Source organism: Bolinopsis microptera, chromosome 2 (genome assembly GCF_026151205.1).
Source record: "Bolinopsis microptera isolate Bmic1 chromosome 2, MBARI_Bmic_1.0, whole genome shotgun sequence".
Lineage (NCBI taxonomy): Eukaryota > Metazoa > Ctenophora > Tentaculata > Lobata > Bolinopsidae > Bolinopsis > Bolinopsis microptera.
This window is the reverse complement of record NC_087073.1, coordinates 6,313,528-6,333,836: the sequence shown is the minus strand read 5'-3', so window position 1 is coordinate 6,333,836 and position 20,309 is coordinate 6,313,528. Positions and strand designations below refer to the sequence as shown.

The window sequence follows — 20,309 nt, the reverse complement described above, 5'->3', positions numbered from 1 at the left end:
CTACAAACATTCTTAATCATTTCGAGTGAAAACTACCATTTTGCTACTGTCCATGCCTTTTTAATTAATAAGTGACATTTAACAAGGATTTTTCCATACTCATTAAACCAGTCCTTACAACTACAATCTTAATAATTTGTGTAACAGGGCATCATGATGTTACATAAAAGTAAATTCATGACGGTGTGGAAAGCTCTGACACCGGTCCGTCGTGTTCTGAACGTGGACAGATTATTCTACAAATTAGATCCTAATTGTCCGTATCATGGCGGAGATATCGTGGCTAACACTCTGAAACAACACGGCATTTACCAGGTACTGTTCTTAAGAGTTTTAAATTCTATTGCACGAAACTGATAATATTTTCATTCTTAATGACCAAGCTTCAAATTGAAGCTTGGTTGCAACTTCAAGCTGATTAAAGTTAACCGTTGTCACGTCAAAACAGATTTAAATATCCTCCCCAGTCCCCAACCTCCATTGTTACCAATAAAAATTCGAACGATTTGAATTTAAACTTTAAAACTTTGCTAAAGAACAATTCCATTAAAGGTTCATAAACGCAATATACTTATTTTATGTTACTTTATGTAACATTATGTTACATTATGTAACATTATGTTACATTATGTTACATTATGTAACATTATGTTACATTATGTTACATTATGTTACTTTATGTTGTACTTTATGTTACTTTATGTTACTTAATGTTACTTTATGTTACTTTATGTTACATTATGTTACTTTATGTTACTTTATGTTACTTAATATTACTTTATTAATGCTTTTCAATTAATTACTCTATGTTACTTTACAGGTGTTTACACTGACAGGTGGTCACATATCCCCCATTTTAACCGGCTGCCAAACAGCCGGAGTAAGAGTTATCGACACACGGCATGAAGCGAGTGCCGCGTTTGCTGCTGATGCCGCGTGTCGGTTATCTGGTAAACCGGGTGTTTGTGTGGTGACGGCTGGACCGGGGCTGACTAACACGGTTACTGCGATTAAGAACGCTCAGATGGCAGAGACAGCTGTGTTGCTGATTGGTGGGGCTGCTCCCACTTTACTCAAGGGCAGAGGTTAGGACAACCTTCCATCTACTATTATTGTTCATATTTCTATAACTTTTCTTCAAGATTCGTTTCTAAATAATGTTAGACACAAGGTTAATATGTCGTAGATTATTGATTATGATTATTAACATTGTGCCACGATACCGCTACAGTCTTGGTCTACACAGTACACGGTTGACGGTACCACTGTTTCACACGATACCACTGCACGGTACCACTACTCAGTACCACACCACTACACGGTACCACTGTTTCACACGGGCCTTTTATCCCAGGAGCGCTACAAGACGTTGACCAAACCTCCGTTTTCTCCTCTATCTGCAAGGACACAATAAGAGTTACCCGTCTCCGGGACCTCCAGGACAAAGTAACAGAAGCACTGTGGATCGCTCAGAGCGATGTTCCGGGCCCAGTCATGTTGGAGCTCCCTGTTGACCTGCTGTATCCTTATCAGTTAGGTGGGATTCTTGTTGTTATTTCAGGGATTCGATTTGGGAATCCCTCTTCTTATGCAAGATAATAAACTATAGGTACATGGATGGAATTATGGTCGTCTAATTATAAAAGGTAGAAAAGCTTTAATTCCCCATCTTCAGAGGATGATCCTCTCGGCTCCTGTTTTATAGATCATTTGTTGATTTGATGATTTATCAGTTTTTCTTACAGTTAAGGAGATGTCGGGAGTGAAAGGGAAAGCAAAGGGTTTATCTCAACGTTACATCTCATGGGCTGTGGACGCTATATTTGCCGGAGTTAAAACTCACCCTGTAGATCCCATGCCGGTATGAAATTGCACCTCTGAGTATTTTTAATCTTTGAATGAATCTGCGTTAACATGAGAAGTTGTGAGTAAGCTGCTGACTGATCACTGTTATCGTGCATCAATACGTTTCGTGAAACATTATTACATCATAACTAACACTACAAACTGACCAGGTTCAGAAAGTTAAACCGAACCCATACTCAATAAAGAAACTGGGTAAGCTGATAACAGCCGCCAAAAGGCCAGTCATGGTTATTGGGAGTCAGGCTATGCTACCCGGTGGAGCAATCCACGCTGACAGATTGGCATCAGCCATCAGGGACTGCAAAATACCCGCTTTTCTCGGTAATTATAATGAGTTGATAACTATTCAGTTGTTTTTAATTGTTTCTGTAATCTTCTCGAAAATGATTAATGATTGAGGCAGCACATCCAAATAGTGCTTTTCATTCCGTAAAATTATTGGGGTACGATCATGATTCATGTATAAATTTTACTACACCGTTAGAAAATCTGATAAACACATTGTGACAGGGGGAATGTCACGTGGGTTGCTGGGTGCGGATGATCCGCTCTTCTTCAGACAAGCCAGAAAAGCTGCCCTCAAAGAAGCAGATCTGATCATATTGGCAGGAGCAGTTTGTGATTTTAGGCTGGATTATGGCAGATCTTTAGGTAGAAAAGCTCTGGTACGTACGAAATCTTATTATAATTTGTTGAGTTGATGGTTTGTTTAGATACTACATGATTTATAACATGAAAAAAGTATGTTATAATCAACTTGGTATCTAGACTGTTTCAGTGATAAAGCTAGTCTAAGCCCGGTTTCAAAAGCAATAAAGCAATACTCCTAATACCCGACAATCTCAGATCAAGCCGTACCAGTGTAACTGTAGTCTGTAGACTATTATGCTTAATGACAATATAAGCTCTTTATTCGGACAACATTATTTCGGCGAAATTTCGATTATTTATAGTTAAATTCGTCCGAAAGTCAAATTTTTGCTATATTATATAGCAAAAATATATATTATATATACCATGGTAACCATAGTAACCATGCCTTGTCTGTTTAGTAACCATGGTACTCTAAACCCTCTGCCCAGGTGGTGGCTATAAACCGATCCGACAACCAGCTCTCCCTGAACCACCGAATATTCTGGTCAGCGAAGCTCCAGATGGAGGGAGAAATTCTGGAGTGTATAGTGACGAGGGTTGGTACAGCTACCTGCCCTGACTGGTTACTGCACCTTGCAGAGCGGGAGAAGGGCGAGGAGGCCAAGATGTTGTGAGTTATTTTATAGTGTGCTTTTTACTGGACCTTGGAGCTTATTTATTGAATTTATTTTTCTCTGTTTTTGTCTATTGTTTAATTTGAGTCGCGAAGGGAAAGTAAAAACATTTTTTAGAGTTTGCAAATCGGTTTTCTTGCCTCGTTCTTGCCTCGTTCAAATATGGTTCCCACCTGTAGCTAGATCCAGTGATCACTAATATATTATAATCTGCACAGGTCAGAAAGCAGTAAGGAACTGGAAGGAGGCATCAACCCCGTCCAACTATTTGAAATCCTGGACACTGTCTTAACCGACAAATCTATTCTTATAGGTATGTTAAACTCGACCAGTGTGATTGCTTTTTAGTTTTTAATTTACAATGATGTTTTTATTGATAAGTATGGGAGCACCGGAGCAGGTTGTTTAGGGAGTGTTGTCGATAAAACTGATTCTTATAGCACCTTCTAGAATGTTGAATTCAAAGTTTGATTAAACTATTTCCACTTTTGCGATTAATTACATCTTTTCTATGTTCTACACGTCTTGTCAACTGTATCGCACATTTCAACTTGTCATGATGAACAGAGTGAACTGGAAATGTTATATATCGACAATGAGTCGTCTCACGCGCGTATTTATTCCTAATAATATCTAACTTATTTTGTAGGGGACGGTGGTGACTTTGTTGGAACAGCATCCCGAATACTAAGACCTAAGAAACCACTGAGTTGGTTAGATCCTGGAGCTTACGGTACTCTCGGTGTAGGAGGAGGCTTTGCACTGGGTAAGTTATTTTCATCAATTGTGGTCCGACTGTCTGGCCTGTAACTGCTTTTTACCATTATAACTTCAACATATCTATTATGATTTCTTCTCCATTAATTTCCAATGTGCCACTTACCAGGCGTGAAGGCGGTGAAGCCTAACTCGGAGGTTTGGGTGCTATGGGGTGACGGTAGTTGTACTTACAGTATAGCTGAAATTGAACGTGCTGTCACACACGATCTCCCCTTCATCGCTATCGTTGGTTAGTTTCATGTTAAAATGGCCTTCTCTAAATTTGATAGTTCACAATGACCAGTGTTACAATGTTATTGTCCACTCAAGTATTTAGTAACAACTCTAACTAGGTAACAACAACTAAGTAACAACCCTAACTAGGTAACAACAACTAAGTAATAACCCTAACTATGTAACAACAACTAAGCAACAACCCTAACTAGGTAACAACAACTAAGTAACAAGTCTAACTAGGTAACAACAACTATTAACTAAGTAACAACCCTAACTAGGTAACAACAACTAAGTAACAACCCTAACTATGTAACAACAACTAAGTAACAACCCTAACTAGGTAACAACAACTAAGCAACAACCCTAACTAGGTAACAACAACTAAGTAACAACCCTAACTAAGTAACAACAACTAAGCAACAACCCTAACTAGGTAACAACAACTAAGTAACAACCCTAACTAAGTAACAACACCTAAGTAACAACCTTAACTAAGTAACAACAACTAAGCAACAACCCTAACTAGGTAACAACAACTAAGTAACAACCCTAACTATGTAACAACAACTAAGTAACAACCCTAACTAGGTAACAACAACTAAGTAACAACCCTAACTAAGTAACAACAACTAAGTAACAACCCTAACTAGGTAACAACAACTAAGTAACAACCCTAACTATGTAACAACAACTAAGTAACAACCCTAACTAGGTAACAACAACTAAGCAACAACCCTAACTAGGTAACAACCCTAACTAAGTAACAACAACTAAGCAACAACCCTAACTAGGTAACAACAACTAAGTAACAACCCTAACTAGGTAACAACAACTAAGTAACAACCCTAACTAGGTAACAACAACTAAGTAACAACCTTAACTATGTAACAACAACTAAGTAACAACCCGAACTAGGTAACAACAACTAAGTAACAACCCTAACTACTAACTAGGTAACAACGGATCATGGGGTCAGATAGAGCGGGATCAGAGTACCATGTTGGGTAGTGATGTGGGGTCCACGCTAAACAAGAAGACACCCTATCACTCTGTAGCTGAGCAGTACGGTGCAGTAGGGCTCAGTATTGATGAGGGCGCATCTAGAGGGGACATTGAGGACACGCTCAAACTTGCTCAGGTAAGAGGACATTGAGGGCACTTTTTTAAAAGTAAAACAGTAAACAAAACTTATTGAAAAATCCGGATTGGAATATTGTTCATGATTCGCATGGTTGCAATGTATTCTTGTGTAAATTTGTATTGATCCCGTTTGATGCGAGGAAAAATGCTCTTATCAGGAAAGGAATTACTCAACGTTTCAATGTTACAACATCGTATTCATGATCTCAAATTATTTGTTATATAGTAGTGTTGAAAGTATTGAAAACTCGATACTTTCAACACTACTATATTTAAACGAATAATTTGAGATCATGAATACGATGCTGTAACACTGAAACGTTGAGTAATTCCTTTTCTAATAAGAGCATTTTTCCTTGGGGGTCGTTCACATATTACGTAATCAGCTGAGGGGGGGGGGGGGGGGGGTTCCGAATGATTACGCTAGCGTAATTTTGACACAATAGCTCTGTGTAAAACTGATTACGTAGGAGGGGGGGGGGGGGTAAAAATGTTCCAAAAAATGATTATGTAATATGTGAACGACCCCGGCCCTTGTCGCTTCAAACGGGATCAATACAAATTTACACAAGAATACAAAACTTATTGACGAATGTCTGACATCGGAACTTTTTAAATCTGCGTCTCATCCAAAATTGTCTATTTGCTGTCTATAGTGAAAACCTCCGCCACTTCTGACTACCAATACACTGATTAAACCTGTACTGAAACCTTCAATTAGTAACTACAAGTACTCTGTTTACTATAATTTTTAAATAAAAGAAGTCAATACTCATTACTCAATGATGAGTTTGTTTGATGGATTAGATCGAATTCAAATTTACATTAGACTTGAAGTTTTTATCATTTCTTTCTCCATGTAACCGGTTACGTAACCTATAGAAACTACTTCACAGCGAAAGTGAAACTACTTCACAGCCAAAGCGAAAGTTCTTTGCCATCTGTAGCTTTATAATTGCCTTTTTATCCTTAGTTACCGACTACCAACGACATTGTCATTTATTTATGGTAATGAGACTAACCCAAATTGGTGTTTTTAAACGAGCACTAAAGAGTAAAGATCTTCTTTTCAGTTGGAGAACAGCAAAGGAAGAAGTGTAGTGATTAACGTTACTCTAGGTAAAAGTGAATTCCGCTCGGGCAGCATATCACTGTAATACTGTTCTGTGTGTTCTTTTGTTTTCTAGATCAAATTTAGGGTAATTTATCGATTGGTGCACTCAGTTTTATTGTAAGAAACTCTTGAAATTTTTATATTTTAGTCACGATTTGAGTGTACAACTTTCTGAAAATTTTATTTTTAACCTACCTGATACTTATAACTTCATGACAAAAACGATACCAGCTAAATATTCTATGAGCATTATTAAAACTAGCAGGAACCCGTCTAACTTAACCCTTAAGTGGTGTCAAGACTCAAGAGACTAAAATAATTATTACCTATTTAATTTGCGTTTTTGGGCACTAAAATTCTTATTCCTTGGCCAATTTTTTATTTTAACCTGCTCATTTGAAGGCCATTAAAGCATTTGAACCAGTCAAAAAAGTTTAAGTTCTATATCTTTTACGGTTTTTGCGGAACGTCGTGTTAAAGTTGATGCCGTGGTGTCAGTAAAATGGTAGGGATGTATAAATAAGCATATATGTACATATGTACAGGTTTATATATACCTTAGGGCCAATAAATTTGGTTCACAATAAAAATTGGTTACCATAATTTTGGTTACCATAATTTTAGTCATAAATTTCGCAAATTTTTAGTCTACAACAATTTTAGTCACATTTTTCGACTTTTCGAGACCATTTACCATTTCATTTACCTTACAAATTTAGTCTACCCCGCCGAAAATTACAAATTAAGCTGCAATGCATTACTCAGGAATTTCAATAACATCAGATCCAGAGTTTGTGACTCTGTATCACTAAGTTCTTCAGTAAACTGTTCAGTTTCTTTTTCATCCTTTTTCGACTTTACCATTTTTGTCGGAACGACGTAGTTCATGTCAATATGATTATTATGATCCTTCAGCCGTTTCAACAGAGCAAGCATTGGGATGGATCGATTAAAAATTTGTCCAAGAGGAGTTCTAACCCTTTGAGTTTAAATGCAATAGGACTTTGGTACGGTTTTGTGCAGTAGGAACGGTGATGTCATATATTAATTATAAACAATGTTAGCTTAATAATATTCATGTCATATTTGATCTACTGAAATTTTGGTCTGCTTTAAAATTAGTCGCCGAAAAATTTAGTCTCATGAAATTTGGTTTACAACAATTTTAGTAAAAAGTTTGACTAAATTTATGGTAGACTAAATTTGTTGTTCTTAAGGTAGTAAGATGTCGTCTACGCCTTCCAGAGATTTTGTGCAAAGTACACTTTACTAGTAGTCTAGACAAACTTCATTGTATCATAAATAATAATAAACAGCGAACTACTCCAACATTTGACATTCATTGTATCAATAGGAAAGATAAAAGAACCATCCTGCGTGACTGATGACTATTACTATTACTATGACTCCTTTAACAATGCTGCTTAATCAAAATGACCACGTCCGGACTCCGGACGCGTCCTATAATATGATTTATGTAGTCGCGATGTTTCTTAGTATCGAAGTGTCTGCATTTGTGCGTGACATAAGTAAGTCTGCATTATTGAACCTGGAGAAAAAAAGCCTTTTTTAAATCGAAAAACCTTGAGTTTTTAAAATATTTGCTATTTCATAGTGCAAGTGTATTCCGGAAATCGTAATCTATTCTCCGGAAATTCCCTGCATGAGTGCTGCAACTTACTAGCTTTTATTGACGAGCATCTGTTTAAATCTACCAAATGAGTCATATCAAATTTTGACTACGTCCTACCCTCATTTATGCTGAAACTTCGAACCACAAAATTTGAAAATTTGAGATGGTGTCATAAATATCATAATTTAAACTTCCCGTATTTTGGAGTTGACACCGCACATATAAGTTGCAGGGCAGAGTTTCATTTTCCTTTATAAATTGGTCTCAAGAAAAGCTTTTGCAAAAACAAAACTGTCGAAAAATTGGTTTTTTAAACTGGTAATATTGAAAACTGGTATCCGGCTGAAGAGATACAATTCTTACAAAAAACTGAGGGTATCTTGCCAAAGTGCAGTGATCTGAGTCGAACTGAAGTTTTGTAACTCTTTTAATTTCGAAAATGTTTAGTAATTTATTAGATTTTCTATATTGTGATCGTTTTATAATCACAGACCTATTTTACCGTTCAACCGTGACCCAATCAAGGTAATCTTGGTCATGGAAGTCATTATATCTGGGGTATCGTATTAATATTTAAACTTTGTTTTGGGGTGCCCCAATATTAATGTTAAATTCTGATTACATTCACTTTGAAATTGACGAAATGCAGGTTTAATTATTTAGTTTAAATTACCAGCTTATTGACGATGTCGCCATCTCTCGATTTACCCTATCCTCTAACCTTATTGTACGTGTCCTTATTGAATTAATAAGGACAGTACTAAAAAATAATAAAAAGCAACAACAAATGGTGCAATTTAACTAATTTGGCTTAAACAATGTTCAAATTAAAGTTTAATTAAAATTACGAGTATAAAACTGACCGATTTCTTTGCCCCACTATTTTCTGCCTTGTTAATCAGGAGATTGGAGATGTGCCATTGGCACAGTGCCAACTAAACGTGTTTGAGTTGCGGAATGTGATGGTCCTTAAATTCCAAACATATAATCTTTAGCCCGTCTTGCAATTCAAATTCAGTTGATCAGGGGCACGCCCTCTCGCACAATTTAAAAAGCTTCCCGTACCCCCTTACAGAGGGCTGTGGACTTGCTTACCCTGTATAATTATCAAGACAACCCTCTACCATTGAAGTAGTCCCTATCTAAGTGATAAATTAGTAATTAGCCCAGTAAACAATAAAGTAGTCAACCTCGCAAGAGTGTTTCTCACTTGACAAAGGATTACTTGTGGTTATATTTTCTGTAACTAGTGTCGTCAGCTCTCTCTCTGTGTCTCTCCTCGTAGTTGCTTGTAGTTTGTGCCAATTTCATTAAAAGAACATGAGAACGTGCCATTTATAACCACTTCTTTTAGTCTGCGCTTTCTTTAGTCTGGGGAAATTAATTACAGTCTGATGAGTTGCCAAGTAGTTGGCACGTATTGAACAGGTGAATTAAACAGGAATTAAAGACAAATTGAAATATGCTGCAGCAGGTATTGAGTCATTAGTCTCCCAAATTGCAAACAGCGCGCTGTTTCCAACCTAACCTTACCATTCTGTAGCATGTCCATTCAAGGATAGTTCACCCAATGCTCACCAAACAATACCGACAATCTAAAATAATTACACTGTAGTTATGAAGATTAATTTGTATGAGCTGGCGAGTGTGGGAGGAGATAATTTGTTCAATATAGCCTCCCTTTGAGTACATTCCATTCAGGCAAATCAGGAGCTGCTACTGATCACAGTCATCACCACGGCCACGTCTCTATATATCTATATCTCTACTGTGTACATGTTTATTGAACTACGTCTACAAGCTTCAACGTGTCTCTTTCTTTTTTAACTAACCACTGTCTCTTTCGTCCTCATTACTATAACACTGACCAGCCTGAATGAAACTTTTAGCAAGATAATTTTTCATTGAGCTGGTTTATTTTATTCAGTATATTATGACAGTCACTTTAGTATGCCTCGAGAAAGGTTTGGTGTGCAGATAACATACAATTTTGTGCAAATAGGATTCATATCAGTTTGTTCACAAAAATTTAGATGTGCAGTTAGAATTGCTCTTGTGCAGGCAGCAAGGACACCAGGCCAGGTTAAAGTTTTTTCTATCCACGAACTTTAGGTACTACCCAATACCCATGCACTTTAGAATTAGATACTATTCTAGTTCTACTTCAGAGAAGCACTACTATTGTTTGTTTAGAGATACTTATGTTGTCTTCTGTGCCGTTTTAGATCCTTTCAGAAACTTTCATGTCTCAAGACGATCTAACTGTTTAAGTTATTAGGTAACGGTTAATATTTGAAAATCACCGGCCACCATAGAATCCTATTGTTCACAGCTGAAGGAATTTCTCCTCTCGCTGTTACGGCCACCAGGTTCGTAATGATAAAGACTTCAGAATCTACCAGTAAAAAGAACAATGAAACTGATACCCTTCAGTAATCAGTGCAATGCCACTAGATAATATAACTTGTTCGATGGTTCAGGACTGTTGTTAAAACCAGTGACTACAGAGCGAGTGTACAGTAACAGAATAGTAATACGAACTCGCGCTGCACTCGGTCGTCACATTCACTCTCCGGCTTCCTTCACCTCCTGGCAAAACTTCACATTCTGCAAAAAAGCAGCGTTGAACTGGGTTAACATTACGTGTTTCGGTCCAAGTTGACCTGTAAAATACCTCAATCTAATCCTGCAGACTCGCTGATCTCGACTGACAGTCTCTCACCTGACCTGTCCCACTTATCCGGTGTAACTGTAACGCGCACCGTGTTACTGTATGTAACGCGCGCCGCTAGTCAACCTCCGGTCTTTACTTGTAGTTGTGACTGTGAGTATTGCAAACTGCCCTTTTTTCTAGATGCTAGATTCTCCGAGGAGGCATAGTTTGACGTTGTCGAATTATTCAGGATTGCTTACGAAAAAAATGGTGATTATTCCTTTCGTTAGGGCTTGTAGGCGGTTGCGAATCTGCAGAGTGCTTGATGGAATTTTCAGCCTTTGTTGAGAAATTCGTGAAATTACTCTCCTGCTCAATTAAGAGATTTCTGACGATAATTACTTCGTTTTACGTTGTTTTTATGTAGTGAGTGTTTTATTGTATGTTGTCCGGTGTTGATAACCGAGACAATACCCCTGCGCTGCTAGCGGGTGTTTTATTGTCTGTGATTTGATTTCACGTCACTAAAAACTAATATGTTTGCCATGTGTTAAGATACTGAGCAGCCTGTGGTAGTAAAATTGGTATTTGTTAGCTGCAGTATCACTTTCTTGACCGTTTGGAAGTGCAAACCCTTTGAAGAAAACTCTCCATTACTTCCAGTTCCACGTTGTCTCTCTATCATAAAGGCGACTCCCAGCATGCAGCAGCCCGAAGCCAATTCTTGTCATATTTAATGTTTAAATCCTGAATCCAACGTACAGTTAATCTTCTTTAATACATACCTACATAACAGTGACATTGCAATCTTTACTTAGAATGTTGATCGTTTTAAACTGTATTATATTTATAACCGCGGGCTACATAGCTGGCATTTTTAATCAGCTTGTTCGTCAATTTGCATCTTGTGGCCTATTAATATATGTAACGGCTAGGTTGGTTTGCCAAATACACGTACTGCATACCAATTACACATGATCAATTACACGTACTGCAGATCAATTACACGCGATCAATTACACGTGCTCCTCCAGGCTCCATACCACCCTTTATTGTGTACTTCGACTTATGACCTCCTAGAGCGCTACTATTTTACCGATGGTAACTAACCGAGGTATTACTATGGTAGCGGAAGGTATTACCTACCAATACTAATGGTCATGTTAGACAGTACTGGGTCTACCATAATTCACATGTTCTCGTCATAGTTTACAAGTACAATACTTGCCTTTAATTCGTCCCTCCACACACAGAATACTGGGATTCCTAGTAGGATTCGTCCTCTCTGCTTACTTTAAACTTCTCCCAGCGGCTGCCTGCCTGCACGAGTTATTCCGTTATTTTGTTTGTGGAAATCATCGTGATAGCCATAGATTTAGATTCACCGCAGTTGCACCAATTTATAAACGTTAGAACATTCCTTAACCCCCATACCCTGATGTTAATTACGTTCCCAATTATTTTTCCTTACTGTTTTTGTCCGGTCACTTATTCCGCTAGGCTTTGTTTCATCGGTTTGTTCCGAACTAATTCAGGATCAAAATAATATTTATATTTATCAGTTAATTTCTCTTCCAACCTGATGATCTTTCCTTATATTAATTAATCCAATCAATTTCCCCACCATTTTGTAGAGCACGCGTACTCTTCACCTGCCTCACTGGTAGTTGCTGTGATGTAATCACAGGTCACATAGTTCCTTCTAACATAGTCACTACTGTGTTTAAAGCAAACTTTAGTAAGAGCTACAAGTACGTAGCTATAAGTACTTATTACAACTACTAATTAGTTAATTAGTATATATTTATTACAACTATTCATTAGTAAATTAGACTATATCATCTCCTACCGGCGAGCAGCTGCTCTGATTACCAATTAATTGGAATTATCTCAGATGTAATTAAAGTGTCAATATTAGAAATATCTGGGCAGGTAATGAGGATTTAATTGAAGAACGGCCACCGGACCAGCGCACGGCGACCGCACAGCTTTTGATCTTGTAATCGATTGCGAGGAAGTTTTATCAGGCTAATACCTACCTCCTAATTGACACATGTGTAGTTATGTGGAGGAAGCTTGTTGAGTCCCGTGACAGATGGTATTGACTGATCAGCGTGCACTGAATTGATCAATCAAGCCCTCGAATCGCTGTCATTTGTCAAAAACAATCTTGTGTTTTGCTAACTTCATGTGACATTTGCAGTTTTTAGTTATTATTCTTTATATCAGTCTCACCTAGCCTTATGTATTTACATTACCATTATAACGTCACCCGTATTATAGTACTGGTGATGAACAACTTTTTTTCTAATTTCTCTGGAGTTCCTTGTTCTGTAGTGTTATATTGCCAAGTTATTCTTGGGTGCTGCTTGCTGTTTGTATTACTGAAAAATTCTTAGCAGGGGGCAGGGGCATTCTTAATTACAAATTGTAATTAAGAATGCCCCCTGCTATGAATTTAGATAAAACACCCTTTTTAACTAATTTTCAATCAACATATTTTATTAGTTTGGAGGAACTCTGTTAACCGCTGCTCGATTAACACAGATTGTTTTCCAGTCTACTGTTTCAAATTTTCTGTCTGTAAGTTTTAATTCCACTTTTCCATTATTTCTAAGTTGAGGATCCCTTAAAGCCCTATTTGCACACAGGTCTCTCTCCTTCACTAATATCATCAAAGGATTATCATATATGTTTTAGAAGAATCATATCGGGTTCGTCAACGTCGAAAGGTTAAAAGTCGGAACAATTAACCAAACTTGAACCTTGTATGTGTCATGTGACGGCCATCGGTGATTAGCATCGCTGAATGGTTCAATTATAATGGTGGAGAGGTGACGAAAGTTTGTTTTGTCACGTGACAGAGATTAACCAATCAGCTCACATCATCATTCAAGTGATCCTTGATTTGCTGTCAAAACAAACAGTAAACACCGCACCACCATAGCTCTCCTCCATTCTGGAGATCATTTGCTGAGCGAGCTGTTCACTCATTGCTTACATGTGATTATATGCATCATATCAATAATGCAGATAGTTCTTATATCGATCACAAAACGAGTGATTTTAAGATCGCAAGTAAAGAAATAAACAGTTCACTGTTCGTACCTGCACTTATACTTGTACCTGTACTTATACAGATTACAGGTACATGTGGTATACTTGTGCAACACAAGCGTCTTAATGTTATTAAAACGTACTCAGATCCATACTTATTACAATAGGAGCTAACAGTACAACAATGTGACAACTAGTTCATTAACATTCTTGCTTCTAATTGGCTGGCTGGTGAGTTCTACTCACCAGCCAGTAGGTTGCATTAGACAATGTGCATAATATACAGGATAAAATATGTTAAAATATGTTTGGCAAACCTGCTTACAACTTGACTGTGCCATGATAGTATTATGTTTTTTATTGTTGGCAATCAAATGGTGATTATTTTCAGGAGAAGATTCAGTGTTTATCAGTTTCCGTGTGTATGGATATGGCAGTTGTTAAATAGGCACCGTTCTCATATCTATGATGAGGATATCAACATATCAAACGACCGTCTCATTCGATTCATGAATGATAATTTATAAGGTGTTAAGACCAGGACTACTGTCTCATTCCATAATGATCGGTGACCTATCCTAATTCAAGTTTGTTTCAAATCTTTTAGTGCAATGACGAATGATTTAAATACCAATTCTAATTATCTTCTATTTTGTTCATTGTTAAATTCACATATTACAGAAGTAAATAGAACAATTTGGCATCATATTTTAAATTAACGTCTGCTCCATTTTGATATCAAGTTTTACTTTAGAGTTACTGCCAGGATAATCGATCATGACACAATCCCCCTAAGCGACCACTCTAACCTCCACAACAATGGTTTGGTGTCTCGCGCCGATTAGTTAGCTAAATTTTCGTCTTGAAGCTTGTAGCTGGAATTATCCTTGTTGTTCAGCTCTGTCTAGACCACAAGTGTTCTAATTTATAAACTCTATCAGGTGCATTATACAGTCAAAATGAATATTATGATTTAGGGCTCAGTACGATATGTACCATATCACTAATGTGAACGATTTACGAGGTTAACTATTCCGTCTACCACTGAGAAATGACTAGGTAATCTCCACTACTACTAGGTAGTCAGTCTCCACCAGATCTTCCAGATCCTGCACATAAAGCAGCATAACAACAATCATCACCGTTTGGAAAACAGAACATTTTATTTAGTGTCTTTCAATATTGTCGCTCAGGTCATTGGGATTGCTTTGTCTTCTCTCGGTTGATCATTAGGAGTATTACAAAAGTGTACTATACTAATGCGTTGTCTGAGCAAGGACCAGTTAATATCCTTTTAAACTATGGCCGTCAGGGATCGGGAATTGTAACCTTAGCATCACGGCCCCGCGTACTTGGATGTATTTATATAAAATACTGAAGGCTAGGGCCAGGTAAGTGGTCACTGTGCCTTTGCCGATGGTATTGTTAGAACCATCTGCGATGTTGCTGTTTTTATATTCATCTAAATTCTTTCTCCGCCAGGACAGTGTCATGATTATCCGGGCGCTGCGCCTGTTTAATTAAGTTGGCCAAATTTGTGACATTGTTTCCCACGAACCTACTAACAAAACAACATGTTCATGTTTGATCTCCGCGCCTGTCTCGAAAATGTAGGTTCTGGCTCCTGTTTTTTTCTTAGTTCTTACCTTCCAGACAGGATAACGATTTCTTTGGAGTTGGGCACAAATGTCGTGCTTTGAACGTAGTTTTAATAACACATTTGTGACCAGGAGCCCAGACCGAATCCCTATTTGACAAAGGAATATGTGTATAGCTTGATCAGTTACAAATTGTAGCGATAATGGTACAAATCGGAAAAAGCAACAAGCGTACCCGAGTCTTTTAAAAATCTAATGAAACCTTTTTAAAGCCTATCTCAAAACTTGGTGTGCATAAATTCCATGCACATTAACATTATGTGAGCTTATATTATTTCGTACGCCAAAAAATCATCACGTTAAAAACCTTTTTTACGGTTTTGCAGCCGAACAAAACGTGACCAAAACTGGTTTTTGCCCATAACTCTTCACAGAAGCATTTTAGCCCTACGTCATGGGGGCGATTCGGAATTAGCGTCCAAAAATACATCGAACAACGTTGCTTTTATACCCTCAGGGCCTTTTCACAGACACACGATTTTTTATTTGGGCGAGCGATTCAGTAGGAACACTCTATCAACTATGTGATGAAAAGCTTTTAGCAACTGCTCCTTCTTTAAGTTTAACTGTTTGTTATTTTTTTCTGATAGTCACATTTTATGTGGTATAACACCGTGTAGTAACTGTAAGCGGGGAATACCAAATTATAAGTTGTACATTTATTACTATTAGATGATGGCCGAATGAAAATGTATAATTATATATTCAAAAGCCATGTACCTGAGCTGCATTCTGCAAGAATTTGTCGCAATAATTATATAAATTATTTATACTTCTAACCTCAGTTCAATGAGCTGTGCCCTGCCCGTTAAATAGGATCAGGTGTTTGGTTTTGTATTTTCATTCGAGCAAGGGATGATAAGTATAACTATTAGGTTTGGTTTTGAATTTGTATCCTAATTCACTATTCGAGCAAATTTGTAAACGATTAAGAACTTGGGCTGTGTTCACATTGGCGCACATAACTTCATGTTGTGTCCGACAGCATATACTTAGGAGTACATTATACATGTGTACAATTTTATATTTTTCTCACGGTTGAATTTACACGCTTTACATTTTCTAATTTGGGAATTTTTATGTTAATGACGCACGCGATTTGTGATAATTCGGGTCGTTTATTTTTAACTCGAGAGTTCGTTTTCTTTCGATCTTGGAGTTGGTTGCTCCTGATTGTATGTTTCAATACATATTTCAATACATATTACATACTTTGATAAATAGGATATTCTAGAATCCTGACTCTTTGAGATTCTAGAATCCTGACTCTGCTAACTAATAGTAACTAAACAGTAACACAAATTATTTTAATTTCAAATTTTATTAGTTAAAGCTAAAGCGAAATTCTGTTCGACTGTTTTATAACATATTGTGTTACTTCATTGTGTCGTCTTATTTATTATTTTCTTTTGTTCCTTTATCCGGTCATATAAGTATAAAGTATATTAAGTATAAACTGATAACAAAGATCAAAAATGTGCCTAGTCTAGGCCTTTGCCGAGGCCTAAGTTATCGGCGCATTCCGTTATTTTGTTTTGTTACTTTACATTTTGCTGTTCCCTTTCATTTATTTATTTGGTTGTATAAGTATGACAAAGATAACCTCACTTTGAACTTTGAAGGCCGTGGCTTCTAGTAGTTTAACTTTAATTAACTTACATATTATTAGGTTTTTAATTTTTATAGATGTGGATGCTTTTGAAAAAGTGAACCATATTCGTTTTACACATGGTATAGCCATTCTGGGTTTTGATTGGTCGATGCTGCACTGGAGATTGGTTATTGGTTAAACACTTGTCAAAAATATGGTTTACCTCTGTTACCTCCGTACCGTTCCTCTGTTACCTTCGTACCGTTCCTCTGTTACCTCCGTACCGTTCCTCTGTTACCTCCGTACCTGTATTCATATCAAGAAGGTGTTTTGTCGAACCAATTTTATAACCTATATTAAACTTATATTATTGAGCCTACCATTCAATTACCAGTTGGTCTGAACGGAGCCTCCCAGCTTAAATATCTTGTTTGATAAACTCCTCCCCTTGTATTTGATCTATATTTTGGCTATTTGACCGGGCCTTATTTGCAATTAGTGTTACTTTTACCAACTGTAATGACTTAAACATTTTGACGGCTACCGATCAAAGCGTAAAAGTTAAGAGTATGTATTTATAGGTTGCTGCAGTTATATCAGCTATATTATTAGCAATGTAATGTCTTCTTTTGTCAGCTCCACTTACTTGGGTTACTTGAGGTTGCTTCATAGATCCTCTATCGGGTCATCAGAACGGCTGACCACCCGTGCAGCGACGTTGCTGTCTTTTCTGCGCTCCACAGTCCAGGTTAATAACGAATTCCCGTTCTGGCAACAATATCCAGTAACAGGAGGTTCGTCCGGAATAGATGTAACAAACTCCGTCAACAATGACTCCAGTTTTTAAAGAGATTTTAAAAAACCGTTTTATTAATATACAAAACCTTGGTCTTAATGAGGATTATGGCTTGCTACCTAAGGTGTACCTTGTAATCATGATATTTTCTCCAATATTTTTGTGTCCTAATAAATTTGAATTCCCAGGTTTTAGGGATTGATATTTACATTATGTTTTGGGGACATCGCGTGTGTACCATTTGTTTGGTTAACTTAAGACAATGGCCCCCTTCAGGTCCTTCATTTTATCTCGAGATTCCTTCTAGAGTCTAGATGCGGATTGAATCAGGTGCAGGTTATATCTCCACCGAAAGCACACTCTGACAGTGACACTCGGATCAATTTTGAACGAAAATAACAAGCTCGAAAACGTTACTGACGTATTTTTCCACGAAAAGCACAATAGCGTGAGCATTTGTCGAGGTGCCTCGAAAGTGATATTAAATGATTCCTCGTTCAATTTTGGTCGCAAAAGGCGAACTTAAATTAGTGCAGAATCAAGCAAGCTTAGTTAATAGTTATAGACATATTTCATACGTATCAAATTGGATGTGCTTTCGGTGGAGATATAACCTGCGCCATTAAATTAAGGTGGAGCCGGGACGTGGTTTAAACATGAAGTATAAAGTTTGACGTCACGCTGAAGACGTGAAGTTACCTGGTACGATTAGTTTTAGTTAGAGTGGTTACTCATGAACATGAAGTGGAACAGGGTCAGGAACATGACCATTTTATTGTCATTTGTTAAATGTTTGGACATGCGATGACATCTTGAAAGTTTGCTCTGACTATAATTGACTTATGAACTTATAGGAATAGGAAAGGGCGACATCTAATCCAAGTAATTTATTTAGCCAATTATATTTATAATATGATATTATAATCAGATATTAACTATCTGACCTCAACTTCAAGAACTTAAGTTAAAGAAATGGTAAAGAACTTTTCAATTAATAACAAATTGAAAGAAAGAAGTGGCGAGCACTTGCTATTACTTAAGTAACTTATTGGTTTAGCAAACGGGATTAATGTTGATTATTTATGCTTCCTTAGAAATAGGCCAACCACTGAGGCAATTGTGGCCTTTAAATTTAAGTTTAAGGCCACAATTGGCTGTAGTGTTGGGTCCACATATATGTGGAGAAAGCTGCAGAGGGCGTAGCAACTAGACCTAGTTACTAATAGTAATGGCTTTAGTTAAAACATGCTTAAGTTAAAAATGTATCTCTTTTGTTGTACTGATCTTGAGACAAAAAGCAGTGCAAAGGTTAACGATTGTTGATTGTAATCGAAAATGGCTGCGTAATTTTGACTCTGGACTCGTGAACTGTGGTTCTTCCTTCTTAAAGTTATATCGAGGAGCTGGTTGTAGCATGAATTCTTTGCAGTTTGACACGTGCTACAGTGGAGCTGCGCATGCCAGTTTGAGTTGTCTCATCCCATTCCGAGAATAGTACCTCTTCTTTAACTCAGTTTTGAGTTCCTAGTTATTAATTCCTAGTAGAATTAAAGGGGGAGCTTTGTTCCAGTTTAGTAATCGATCAAGCATAATACTGTAACCGGGAGTAATCAAACGTGTCGGAAATTTGTTGTTTATCTGTTTGCAAGGTTTAAAAATAGGTTTTCTTATTTGGTTACCATACCCTATATCGTTCCTAACTACTTCACCATAACATCTGATTATACAATGACAACGACAAGCTCTTTTGAACGCCAGATTTGTATCAAATACATTGTGTATGTCGCGTAATGACTAAAGTACGGATGGTACTAATTGCGACATAATGAACATTGCTGAGCAATGTTCATTATGTCGCAATTATAGTACCATTAGTACCATGTCAGTCTCTAAAAACAGTTGAGCAATGATTGCTCAACTGTTTTTAGAAACTGACACATGCTTTATTGCCATATCATCTTAATCTTCATTCAAGTGCAACATTCCTCATACTTCCAATACACTTTAGACTAATCGCTGGGAATTTTCGAGAATAAATTTGAGCTTCGATCTCTCAGACGACACGTGCTACTGCAGTGGAGCCGCGCATGCGGATTGACTGTGAGTTTCCCACTGTTACCTTTTCTTACGTTCAAAGATCGAGAGAGCGAAGTTTACTAACTCCAACTGGACCAATCTATTTTATGTGAAAATTTACTGAAAAATGATTGTTAACATTGTTATGCTTTGGTTCGTTATGCTATGATTATTCTAAAGATGCAGGTCTCAAAATTGTTGCATCTTTATACTATAGTACCACCAAATCGTACGAATAACGAATAGTTTGATTATAGTTAGTGTTATACAACATACATTTAATACCAACGTCAGTCTATATTATCCTCTTTTAATAATTAATTTGAATTCTTTAATGTATATAGTCTAGACGGAATTGTGATGAGAGTTAGCTGACTAGACGTTCGATATGAAATTGACAACTCAGTAATGATGGTATTCGCAGCCGCATTCGCCCTAAGATAATTATAAACGAGTGTAGA

General features: G+C 37.1%; 1 protein-coding gene across 1 annotated transcript; it reads left to right on the top strand.

The window, feature by feature from the left end:
• Positions 1 to 130: 130 nt before the first annotated feature.
• Positions 131 to 6,554, top strand: LOC134810984 (2-hydroxyacyl-CoA lyase 2-like). Its single transcript, XM_063817682.1, has 12 exons — positions 131 to 315; positions 821 to 1,085; positions 1,355 to 1,537; positions 1,746 to 1,861; positions 2,016 to 2,187; positions 2,377 to 2,531; positions 2,949 to 3,130; positions 3,353 to 3,447; positions 3,784 to 3,900; positions 4,021 to 4,143; positions 5,084 to 5,268; positions 6,344 to 6,554. The coding sequence occupies exons 1-12, from the start codon at positions 154 to 156 to the stop codon at positions 6,425 to 6,427; spliced, it is 1,839 nt and encodes a 612-aa protein (XP_063673752.1). The 5' UTR covers positions 131 to 153; the 3' UTR covers positions 6,428 to 6,554.
• The last annotated feature ends 13,755 nt before the right edge of the window (positions 6,555 to 20,309 follow it).

Bases quoted from the DNA above. Each gene is read 5' to 3' on its own strand.
- LOC134810984 (XM_063817682.1), top strand. From the start codon at position 154: ATGATGTTACATAAAAGTAAATTCATGACGGTGTGGAAAGCTCTGACA. The intron at 3,131-3,352 runs GTGAGTTATTTT...TAATCTGCACAG, and splicing joins GGCGAGGAGGCCAAGATGTT to GTCAGAAAGCAGTAAGGAAC. The intron at 3,901-4,020 runs GTAAGTTATTTT...GCCACTTACCAG, and splicing joins AGGAGGAGGCTTTGCACTGG to GCGTGAAGGCGGTGAAGCCT.